General features: G+C 60.2%; 2 protein-coding genes across 2 annotated transcripts; both read right to left on the bottom strand.

Annotated features, from left to right (window-relative positions):
* Positions 1-700: 700 nt before the first annotated feature.
* Positions 701-4,263, bottom strand: RAB33A (RAB33A, member RAS oncogene family). Its single transcript, XM_071569189.1, has 2 exons — positions 3,730-4,263; positions 701-1,200 (listed from the first exon to the last, which is right to left on the bottom strand). The coding sequence occupies exons 1-2, from the start codon at positions 3,955-3,957 to the stop codon at positions 742-744; spliced, it is 687 nt and encodes a 228-aa protein (XP_071425290.1). The 5' UTR covers positions 3,958-4,263; the 3' UTR covers positions 701-741.
* A 2,107-nt stretch (positions 4,264-6,370) lies between these two features.
* On the bottom strand, positions 6,371-11,495 carry MARS2 (methionyl-tRNA synthetase 2, mitochondrial). Its single transcript, XM_071569785.1, has 3 exons — positions 11,213-11,495; positions 9,639-9,973; positions 6,371-7,600 (listed from the first exon to the last, which is right to left on the bottom strand). Exons 1-3 carry the CDS (start codon positions 11,418-11,420, stop codon positions 6,398-6,400), a joined length of 1,746 nt encoding a protein of 581 aa, XP_071425886.1. The 5' UTR covers positions 11,421-11,495; the 3' UTR covers positions 6,371-6,397.
* Between the last annotated feature and the right edge of the window lie 7 nt (positions 11,496-11,502).

Below are 11,502 nucleotides of genomic sequence, written 5' to 3' on the forward strand. Positions count from 1 at the left end.
CCGATTGTGGCCGAGCTGGCCCGATCGTGGCCGAGCTGGGCCGATTGTAATCGAGCTGTGCCGATTGTAGCCGAGCTGTGCCGATTGCAGCCAAACTGGGCCGATTGTGGCCGAGCCGGGCCAATTATAGCCAAGCCAGGCCGATTGTGGCCGAGCCAGGATGATTGTGGCCAAACTGGGCCAATTGTAGCCGAGCCAGCCCGATCGTGGCCAAGCCAGCCAGTTGTGGCCAAGCCAGCCCGATCGTGGCCAAGCCAGCCAGTTGTGGCCAAGCCAGCCCGATCGTGGCCAGACTAGGCCAGTTGTGGCCGAGCCAGCCCGATCGTGGCCAAGCCAGCCAGTTGTGGCCAAGCCAGCCCGATCGTGGCCAGACTAGGCCAGTTGTGGCCGAGCCAGCCCGATCGTGGCCAGACTAGGCCAGTTGTGGCCAAGCCAGCCCGATCGTGGCCAGACTAGGCCAGTTGTGGCCGAGCCAGCCCGATCGTGGCCAGACTAGGCCAGCTGTGGCCGAGCCAGCCCGATCGTGGCCAGACTAGGCCAGTTGTGGCCAAGCCAGCCCGATCGTGGCCAGACTAGGCCAGTTGTGGCCGAGCCAGCCCGATCGTGGCCAGACTAGGCCAGTTGTGGCCGAGCCAGCCCGATCGTGGCCAGACTAGGCCAGTTGTGGCCGAGGCGCAAAGCAGGAGTCGCAGCGCAGGGGCCTCAGAGCCTTTATTGGGGTGGGGGCCGGGCTGGTCCCGCTCAGCACGGGCAGGAGCCTTTCCCACTGGCCTCGTCCAGCCGGCGGGGATGTGGCGGGGGCTGCCCCGGCCAGCCCTCGGTGTCCCGGCAGGGCAGCGAGCGCTGCGCCTTCAGCCGGCACACCAGGCACATGAAAATGGCGTCCACGTTCTGGCTCTCCTGCGGGTCCTTGGCCGAGGTCTCAAATAAAAGCATGTTGTGAGCGTCGGCGAACTTGAGGGCCATGCTGGAGGGCACCTGGATCAGGTCTTTCAAGTCACACTTATTCCCCACGAGCACCCTGGGGACGAGTGGGGGCACTGCGTGCCCATTGCACTCCTCGATCCACGTCTTGAGGTTGGTGAAGGAGCTCATCTTGGTCACGTCGTACACGAAGACCACGGCGTGCACGTTGCGGTAGTAGTGCTCCACCATGCTCTTCCGAAACCTCTCCTGGCCCGCCGTGTCCCACACTTGCACCTGTGAAGCGAAGCAGACGAGAGAAGGGGCTACAGGAGCATGGAGTGTGGCCCCCCCGTCTGGGGACTCCCTGCTGTCCGGCTTTTCAAGAGCCATGGAATGGTTTGGGCTGGAAGGGACCTTAAAGATCACCCAGTGCCACCCCCCGCCATGGGCAGGGACACCTCCCACCAGCCCAGGTTGCTCCAAGTCCTGTCCAACCTGGCCTTGGACACGTCCAGGGATGGTTCTCTGCCCAACCTGTGCCAGGGCCTCCCCCCCCTCACAGGGAAGAATTTTGTCCCAATATCCCATCTAAACCTGCCCTTCTTCAGCTTAAGGCCATTCCCCCCTGTCCTGTCACTCCATCCCTTGATCCAAGTCTCTCTCCAGCTCTCCTGGAGCCCCTTTAGGCACTGGCAGGGGCTCTCAGGTCTCCCTGGAGTCTTCTCTTCTCCAGGTGAACACCTCCAGCTATCCCAGCCTGGCTCCAGCGCAGAGGGTCTCCAGCCCTGGGGCATCGCTGTGGCCTCCTCTGGACTCTCTCCAACAGGTCCATGTCTATTTGTCTGCCAATCCTGTGCCATGAATGAGAACCCTAATAATTTCACAGAGGAGTCATGGCAAAGAAAAGACGAGGCAAGGGAGCCATCCTTTGTGTGGGAGTGCAGTGGGAGGGCATGGAGCTCTGTGAGGATGGATGAGGAGCCAACAGAGCTCATGGGAGAGGATTAAAAAGCAGAACATCACAGATGATGTTATAGAGGGTCTCTGCTATAGACCACCTGGTCAGGAAGAGCGAGTGGATAAGGTGCTTTATGGACAGAAAGGAGCAGCCTTGTGTTTGCAGCCCCTGGTCCTCACAGAGAGTGTCAACCACCCCTGCTGGATGGACAGCACAGCAGGGCACAGGCAATCCAGAATGTTTGGAGACCATCAATGACAACTCCCTGACCCAAGTGACAGGGGAGCAAATAAACTCATGGGCTGGATGAGCAGACAGTGAGATGGATTTGGAACTGGCTGAATGTCTGGGCCTAGAAGGTGGTGTCAGTGACACCAAGTCTGGTTGAACACTGGTAACTAGCAGGGTGCCCCAGGGGGCAGTTTGAGTTCTGGTAACATCTTGAAACCTGGAACTGGCAATTTTCCAATTAATACCAATTGCCCTTTACCCACAGCGACAGTACCTGCCCCAAGGTCTTTCAGAGTGAAAAACACTGGCAAAGCAGAGCTGCTCAGCCCTTTCTGGGCCACAGCCTGGGCAGAGCAGGAGAGGGAGGGTCTGTCTCCCACCTCTCACCTCTCACCTCTCCTCTTTGATGCATTATCCCAGGAAAAGGCCAGTTTGCTGCACTGCCTCCCACTCCTGCTCCCTGGAGCACAAATGAAATCCAAAGGTAGAAAACCTGGCAACATTTTCCTGTTATTGGCACTGAAACAGGCTCCATGCCAGCCTGCACCACAGCTCACACCAGCACAGATCTATGGGACTGCACAGAGCTGGGGAGGGCAGGAGGGAATGATCACCTCTAAAGGAGAAAAGGAAAAGCATCAATGGACAGTCTAGAAGCACAAGTAAAGCTCTCCCCCACCAACTCCAGGTGTCTTTTCACTGTGATTTCAACTTTTGATCACCCATCTGCCACTACAGCAGCAATGTTTGTTTTTTCAGCAGCAGCCTCACACTTGGAGGCTGTGGGTGCTGATTCTCCCAGCCAGGCAGGCCAAGCTCCACCATGAACTGTGCTCCTGGATGTTTTCCTACCATGGCAGATCTGCTCCAACACACCAGCCAGAGCTCTTCAGCTCTGAGATGATTATTCCTTATGGGTGTCACATGGGCCTTCATAGAGCAAATTCATCCTGTTCCAGCCCTTCTGCAATCACAGCTCCCGGTGCCAGCTGGGAGCAGGTTCCAGCAGTGCTACCACAGCTGCTGAGCCCGCTAGTGCCAGCCCGGATGAGCTCCCGGCCTTCCAGCACAGCTGCTGCCAGCCCACCTCCCTCTGCCCCCGCAACCCCCCGGTGCTGGCACACAGCTCCATCTCCCAGCTCTGCCCCTCTGCTGGTCCAGTATCTGGAGCTGAAGCCACCCAGATGCCCCGAGGCTGTGCCGGGTGTCGGGAGGTTGACAGCGTCTCACCCCAAGCCGTCACTTCAGGCCGTGCAGGCTCAAACCAACCCAGAAGTAGTGACAAGGCAGCAGGGATGGGTGCAGAAGCATCTCTGCACCACAAGCATGAGAATTCTCCTCTCCCTGTCCCCTCCCTCCAGCTGGCATGAAAGGAAAAGCTTCCGGGAGGGTTTTGGAATGCAAGATGCAGCCCTGGGGCAGAGGAAGGGGTTGGGGTAGGGATGGGGACTGGCTGCCATCGCTGCTGGTGCTGCTGCTAGGTCAGCTCGGGGACAGAGCCAGGCTGAAGAGGATGGAGCGGGGCCCGCCGGGGCCGGTGCGGGACCCACCGGGGGCAGAGCGGGGCCCTCTGGCAGGGATGTCAGCCCGCTCGGGGCCGGTGCGGGGCCCCCCGGGGCCGGTGCGGGGCCCACCTTGATGCGCTCCCCCTCGATCTCCACCGTCTTCTCGCGGAAGTCCACGCCGATAGTGGCCTCGGTCTTGCCGGGGAAGGTGCCCCCGCAAAAGCGGAAGGTCAGGCACGTCTTGCCCACGTTGGAGTCTCCGATCACGATGATTTTGAAGATGCGGGTCTGCACGTAGGGCTCCAGCGCGGGGTCGGGGCCCGGCGGCCTCCCCCCACCCCCGCCGCCCGCCGCCATCCGTCCCGCACCGCCGCCGCCTCACCGGCTCATCGGGGCGCGTCGCACCGAGCACCGGCTACGGCACCGCACGGCCCCGGCACCGCCCCGTGCAGCGGCAGCGGCAGCGCCACCGGCACCAGCACCGGCACCGCTCCGCCCCACACTCCGGCTACAGAACCGGCACCGGCAAAACACGTCCCCGCCCTGTGCAGCGGCACCGGCGCCGCTCCGCCCCGCACACCGGCTATGGCACCGCACGTCCCCGCCCCGCGCAGCGGCACCGGCGCCACCCCACGCACCGGCACCGCGTACTGGCACCGCCACAACGCGGCCCCGCCCCGCGTACCGGCACCGGCACAGTACCGGGTAGCGGCACCGGCACTGCACGTCTCCGCCCCACGCCCCAGCTACGGCACAGCACATCCCCACCGTGTGCACCGGCACCGTACCCTGGCACCGACACGACACGTCCCCGCTCCGCACACCAGCACTGGCACCGCGCACTGGCACCGACACGATACGTCCCCGCCCCGCACACCGGCACTGGCACCGCACGGCTTTGGCACCGGCACTGCATATCCCCGCGTACCGGCACTGATTCCACTGGACGCATCGGCACCGGCACCGGCACCGGCACCGGCACCGGCACGGCTCAGACCCCCGCCCTGGGCATCCCCAGAGGCTCTGCAGTGCCCGGCGAGGCTGCAGGCAGCGAGACTTGCACCTCCCGGGAGGGAGCAAGGAACAGAGAGTGACAGCGAGGCAGGACCAGACACGGGGGACACAAACCACCTGCATGCTCCAAGGTGAGGTCACTGCCAGCAGAGGCAGACTGACCCTCTCCATGTCCAGCCGGGCAGCCACAGTCGCCCCGGTGCCGGGACCGGGAAGGGGATATGTCCCCAAAGAGCAGGGCAGTGCAGAGTCGGCACTCAGCACGAGGGCACAGGAGATGCAGCAGGAAGGATGCACAGGGGGTTGGCAGGAGCAGGACGGCAGGTGATACTGCACAGGGGAAGAAGAGACCCACAGTAGGAGGGGATGCACAAACCTGAGTCAGCTGGACTGGGACGGCATCGGGCTGGGGCACAGCGAGGGTGTGGGGACCACCAGGAACACAGGGTGGGGGAACGCAGGGCAGACCCCGGGCCTGGGGGCTGCACTGCTCCTGCTCACATAGCCCAGGCAACCCCAAAAGAGCTCACAGACCCCCAACACAGACCCATGAAAGATCACTCCTGCAGTGCCAGCACTGATGGGACCTGGAGGAGCTAGAGGATGGGAAGAATTTAACAGAGGTCCCCAGTGGTCACTGCTGCCCCAGTGTGTCAGTGCTCAACTGCTTCCAGCAGCACTGACATGAAACTAGAGTGCACTAAACAAGAGGAAAGGGCTCAGGAAGGTGGGTGAGCCTGAAACATGCCCCCTTTCCCATCTAGGGATGCCCACAGGTCTGCACAGCCACATGAGACCTCCTGTTTGACCACAGTGCTGTCCTATCCCCAGAACAAAAAGTGGTCATGCAAGATTGTCCCAATCAAGGCTCACTCAGTCTTGCTTTGGCTCAGCTGGAAGCTCAGCTGAGGGACCCAACAGATCCATGGGCACCACACCTCCATGGAAACTGACCAACCCCAGCTACTTCTGGCCTGGCCAAAAACCTCTGGATTAAAGGTGAGATGAGGACATTGAGAGCAAAGCAACTGCTCATCGTTCTAGAGCAAGGAGACAGCACTGAGGAGGCCCAGGACCAACCCCATCTCTCTTCAGCACTTTCTTCATGCCCCTGGATCCCTGGCATGAATGTCAGCCCAAGAAGGGATACCTGGAGTAAGGTGGGAGCACTGTCTCTGGAAGGGAGGGTTGGGCAGACTAGCTGTCACATCTATAGTTACAATGTCTTCAGCAGAGCACCTGATGGCTCCTCACATCAGACAAGGATGGAGCTTGGAACAACATGGTCTAATGGAAGGTGTCTCTGCCCCTGCCAGGGGGTTGGAACGAGATGGGCTTTAAGGTCCTTCCAACACAAACACCTGGGATTCTATAGTTCTATGAGACACAGGCAAGAGGGCTCTGGTAGAGCTCCAGGACTGTGCAGGAAAGGTTTCCTTTCTTAAGGGGGTAAATATTTGCCTCAGTTGCTTTTTGCATCCCATAAAATATATTGGGGAGAAAAAGCAGCAATACTGAAACCCGAGGCCGTATCTTCACTTCAGTTACCAACCTGGCTACTCAGGTTTTCTGAGTAGCTCAGTTTCAGAACTTCTGAGCCCTTAGCCCTGCTCGCACAACCACCTGCCCAAGTGTGTCTGGGCAGCCCCAGGCCTGGTCACCAGGACAGCACAGCCCTGCTTGGGCCAGCTTCACACCCCTCCACACCCTCCCGAATGGAGGGAAGGTGCTTTTAACAAAGACAACAAAGTTTGTCTTTAACAAAGTTCTTGAAGGTTTTTATTTACAGAAGCTGTTTGTCAGGGACTCGAGCTTCTTGCTTTCTGCTCTTCACGGCTTCTGACTTCTCCAGCCTCTGGAACAAGACACCAGTGTCAGGTCCAAGCTGTCTCCCCTCAAAGGGACACGGCTTTCCATCATAGCGTGCCAGGAATGTCAGACCAGAGAGACCCCTCTCTCCTGGCCCAACAGCCAGCCGGGACAGCAGCTTGTCTGCCATGTCTGGGACCACAGGCTGCAGGAGTGTCCCGTAGACACGCAGACACTCCAGCGTGACATGCAGGATGGTGTCCAGCCAGAGCTGCTCTGCAGTGTCCCTTCGGTCGAGTTTCCAAGGCTTGTGTCTCTGAAAGAAGCTGTTGGTCTGCTTCACACACTGGGCAATGCGCTCCAAAGCCTTGTAAATCTGGAAGTTTTCAAAATAACCAGACACCTGCGCAGGTAGCGAGGCCACCGCTGCCACGAGTTCATAGTCCTCAGCAGATGCCTTGCCTGTGCCTTTTGCTTCCTTGGAATCCAGGACCCTTGGAAAACACGGCTCCGAGAAGCATGGGTAGGTGTTGCTGGGGTTAATGCTGGGGGCTGTTGAGCGATTCAGCAGCCCCCCGAGCGCATCTGCCAGCTCTGAATTCAGCAACTTCACCACCTTCTCATCATAGTAGTCACAATCCCGCTCCGGGACGCCCTGCCGCAGCAGGAAGTACCGGAACCCATCCACACCGTACTGCCCCATGCACGTAGCGGGGTCCACCACATTTCCCAGGCTCTTGGACATCTTCTGCCCATGCACAGTCCAGTGGGAGTGCACCAGGATGCGCTCGGGGGGGGCCAGCCCCGCCGCCAGCAGCAGCGCCGGCCAGTACAGCGCGTGGAACTTGAGGATGTCCTTGCCCACGACGTGGTGCACAGACGGCCACCACGCGCCGTGGCTCTCAGGGTACCCCACCACGCTCAGGTAATTGACCAGGGCGTCCACCCAGACGTAGATGGTCTGAGTGGAGTCAGAGGGCACGGGGATACCCCACTGCAGCCGGCTTCGCTCGCGGGACACCGACAAGTCCGGCAAGTCGTCGTCCAGCCAGCGGAGCACACACTGGTAGAAAGGGCTGGGAGAAATGGCACGTGGGTTGTCCCGGAGCCAGTTCTGCAAGGGATCCCGGAACGCCGAGAGCCTGAACATGTAATTCTCCTCCTTGGTCCAGTGCACCTGGAGAGAAAAGGATTATGGCCCAAACACCCTGAGAACACACTGGCAGTTTGCACACGGTAGTCTCAGTGTGAAGTTTGTCGCAAGCTCCCTGTGTCTGGGTGTCCTCCCACCCCATGGAAAGACCCCAGTATTCTTCCATGACTAGTAAGAACCTCCTTACCCAAGACGCTCCCTCCCTGGGATCCCAAGGACCATGCCTGAGGACTCAGGCACCTGGGATGGTTCAGCATCCTGCTTTTAAACACTCTCCTAGCCCCAGGAAGGAACACCTTTCTACCTGGACATGCTGATGAGACATCAGGAAGGAATTAGGGAGATCAGAATAGAATTTCTTAACAACATAGCTTTGCTGTAATAGTGAAAAATCATGAAAACACAAAATGATGTTGTAGTTCCTGCCTGCCTGACATTCTTAGTACCTGCCTTTGCTGATTTTCTGCGGGCTGTGCTCCTCTTTTTCCCCAGTTTATGAATAACGAATCTCAGTCACTAATTTTGTTTGCTTAGGGCACTGACAGCACTTCTCCCCCACAGTTAAATCCATTAAATGACACATTCAGCTAAACCAGTGAAAACTTGGTGGGTGGATGTGGTACGAGAGAGCTGTGTAAGACACTCAGGGATCCATGGCTGGGGCAGGAACCTCACAGTGTACAAGGAAGACCTGAAGAACATCATTCATTCAAAGGCAAATTGTACACCTTCACCCCCAGGCTCCACTGGATACCAGAATCCAGACACTCACCAGAGGTCTGGGGTTTATGGCATGTCCCCAGTTATCTTAGAAGCTTTCTCAAGAGTTATTATTTGCTAATACAGTCCTTTCTGTGTGAACCAACACTCTTATGCCCCAGCCTCATAAAAAGACCAAAGAAGCATAACCTGGGCTGAGATTTGAGCAGGATTATCTGCAGCTGATGGATGAAATAACTGAACTCCTGACATCTTCTAGAAAATGCAGTGGCAGAGAGACTCTGGGGCAGGCACCATGGTCCTGGGTGCACCCATCCAGTTATCAGGCTGACCACAGGCAGGCAGTGTTACAGTGGGTTAAGTAGGGCCAAAACCCATGTAAAGAGATTGGAAAGTGTCCAGAGGCCACACTGAACTGTTTCATAAAACAAGTCTCAAACTCTGGACCCCAAAGGAAATCCTCAGTTACAAAACACCATTATCCTCCCACTCAGCCAATTTCCCTCACCACCATTGTAAAGCACCATTTCCAGGCCAGAAATAGCAGCCACTGAATCCTTCCCATGGCATATGGCTGTGACATGGGGCTTGGCAGCTCTCCCTGGGATCCCCACTCACCACCATAACACAGAGAATCACAGAATCACAGACTGGTTTCTGCTGGGAGAGACGTTAAAGCTCATCTTGCTCTGCCTCCTGCCATGGGCAGGGACACCTTCCACTAGACCAGGGTCCTCCAAGCCCTGTCCAACCTGGCCTTGGACACTCCCAGGGATGGGGCAGCCACAGCTTCTCTGGGCAACCTGTGCCAGGGCCTCTTCACACACAGGAAATAATTTCTTCCAAATACCCAATCTAACCCTGCCCTCTGTGAAGCCAATCCCCTTGTCCTGTCATTCCAGATCCTTATAAATAGTCTCTCTTCATCTTTTCTGCAGGCTCCCTTCAGGTACTGGAAGGCTGCTATGGGGTCTCCCCAAAGCTTCTCTTCTCCAGGCTGAACAATTCCAACTCTCCCAGCCTTTTGTCCCAGCAGAGCTGCTCCACCCCTCTGATCATCATAGTGCCTCCTCTGGCCTCTCTCCAGGAGCTCCACATCCTTCCCGTGCTGGGGACCCCAGAGCTGGAGACAGCACTGCAAGTGGGGTCTCACAGGAGCGGGGCAGAGGGACAGAATCCCCCCTCACCTGCTGAGGGGTCAGCCTAGCACACAGATTTCCATACAGACAGGTGACACTCCAGGCAAGTCTCAGCCAACACAAATTACAAAAGCCTACGGGAAGCATTAAACACCCCAGACTTGCCCAGAGTACGGGACCAGCGCTCCCGCAGGTGCTGTCACCTCGTGGCCGGTCTCCACAGACACCTTGCAGGGGCGGCCCTGGGTGTCGGTGCGCTCTCGGAGCTGGCTCTCGGGCAGGAAGCTTTCCTCGGGCGTGCAGTACCAGCCCTCGTAGCAGCCCTTGTAGAGCGCCCCGCGGTCACGCAGAGCTGCCCAGAAGTGCCGCACGGCCCGCTGGTGTCCGGGCTCGCTGGTGCGAGTGAAGTGGGTGAAGGAGACGCCGGCCTGGGCCAGGGCCCGGTGGAACAGCCCCGAGACGCGCTCGCAGAGCTCTGCAGGCGATGTCCCCGCTGCCACCGCGGCCTGCTGGATCTTCAGCCCGTGCTCGTCCATCCCTGAAACACAGAGAGGCGTGGGGAGGGGTGTGGGGCTGGACCCACCACCACACACACTGCGGGGACACGGCGGCCTCGGACCAGCTGGGGGGCGTGGGGAGTGCGGGCAGTGCTGGGCATGGGGGTCAGACCGGGGAGAGGGGGTCAGAGTGGGAGAGGGGGTCAGACTGGGAGAGGGGGGTCAAATCTGGGGAGAGGGGGTCAGACTGGGAGAGGGGGGTCAGACTGGGGAGAGGGGGTCAGAGTGGGGAGAGGGGGTCAGACCAGGGAGAGGGGGTCAGAGTGGGAGAGGGGGGTCAAATCTGGGGAGAGGGGGGTCAGACTGGGAGAGGGGGGTCAGACTGGGGAGAGGGGGGTCAGACTGGGGAGAGGGGGTCAGAGTGGGGAGAGGGGGTCAGAGTGGGAGAGGGGGGTCAGACTGGGGAGAGGGGGTCAGACTGGGGAGAGGGGGGTCAAATCTGGGGAGAGGGGGGTCAGACTGGGAGAGGGGGTTCAGACTGGGAGAGGGGGGTCAGACTGGGAGAGGGGGTCAGACTGGGAGAGGGGGTCAGACTGGGAGAGGGGGTCAGACTGGGGAGAGGGGGATCAGACTGGGAGAGAGGGTCAGACTGGGAGAGGGGGTCAGACTGGGAGAGGGGGGTCAGACTGGGAGAGAGGATCAGACTGGGGAGAGAGGATCAGACTGGGAGAGAGGGTCAGACTGGGAGAGGGGGGTCAGACCCGGGTAAAGGGGGGTCGGACTGAGAGGGGGGGGGTCAGACTGGGAGAGGAGGGTCAGACTGAGAGAGGGGGTCAGATCCGGGTAAAGGGGGGTCAAATCTGGGGAGAGAGGGGTCAGACTGGGAGAAGGGGTCAGACCCTGGGAAAGGGGGGTCAGACATGGGGAAAGGGGGGGTCAGACTGGGAGGGGGGGGTCAGATCCGGTGTGGGGAAAGGGTCAGCCCTGGTGGGTTCAGCCTCGGGGAGGGGGTCAGACCCGGAGAGAAGGGGGTCAGATCGAGAAGGGGATCAGACTGGAGAGAGCTGGGGGTCAAACCCGGACAGGGGTCAGACCGGAGAGGGGGATCAGACCGGGAAGGGGGTCACACCGCCGGCAGTGGGGCCAGCCCCGGCCTGGGGCAAGGACCAGCCCCGGTGGGCTCAGCCTCGGGGAGGGTCAGGCCGGGGGGCTGGGGTCGCAGGGAGGGAGCGGGCCGTGCCCGGGCAGGGCAGGCGGGGGCCGGGCCGGGCCGTGCTGACCTGTGCAGAGCCGGGCGGGCCCCGCGGCGCGCAGGCGGCGGTGACGGAGCAGCGCATCGGCCAGCAGGGCCGAGTACAGGTGCCCGATGTGCGGCGGCCCGTTGGCGTAGAAGATGGGCGTGGAGAGCAGCAGGCGGCCGGGCCCGGCGGTGGTGGTGGCGGTGCCGCGGTGGGGCGGGCGCGGGAGGCGGCGGGGCGGCCGCCACATGTCGCTGTCGGTGTCGCTGTCGCTGTCGGTGGCGGCGACACCATCGAGGCGGCGGCGCGGAGAGGCCACCCGGAAGCGGCGG

The sequence above is a fragment of the Pithys albifrons genome, chromosome 14 (genome assembly GCF_047495875.1).
Source record: "Pithys albifrons albifrons isolate INPA30051 chromosome 14, PitAlb_v1, whole genome shotgun sequence".
Classification (NCBI taxonomy): domain Eukaryota; kingdom Metazoa; phylum Chordata; class Aves; order Passeriformes; family Thamnophilidae; genus Pithys; species Pithys albifrons.

Excerpts from the sequence above, each read along its gene's own strand:
- RAB33A (XM_071569189.1), bottom strand. The coding sequence starts at position 3,957 with ATGGCGGCGGGCGGCGGGGGTGGGGGGAGGCCGCCGGGCCCCGACCCC. Across the intron at positions 1,201-3,729 it reads TCGAGGGGGAGCGCATCAAG|GTGCAAGTGTGGGACACGGC; the intron begins GTGGGCCCCGCA and ends TTCGCTTCACAG.
- MARS2 (XM_071569785.1), bottom strand. The coding sequence starts at position 11,420 with ATGTGGCGGCCGCCCCGCCGCCTCCCGCGCCCGCCCCACCGCGGCACC. Across the intron at positions 9,974-11,212 it reads GCCCGCCCGGCTCTGCACAG|GGATGGACGAGCACGGGCTG; the intron begins GTCAGCACGGCC and ends TCTGTGTTTCAG. Across the intron at positions 7,601-9,638 it reads CTGTGGAGACCGGCCACGAG|GTGCACTGGACCAAGGAGGA; the intron begins GTGACAGCACCT and ends TTTTCTCTCCAG.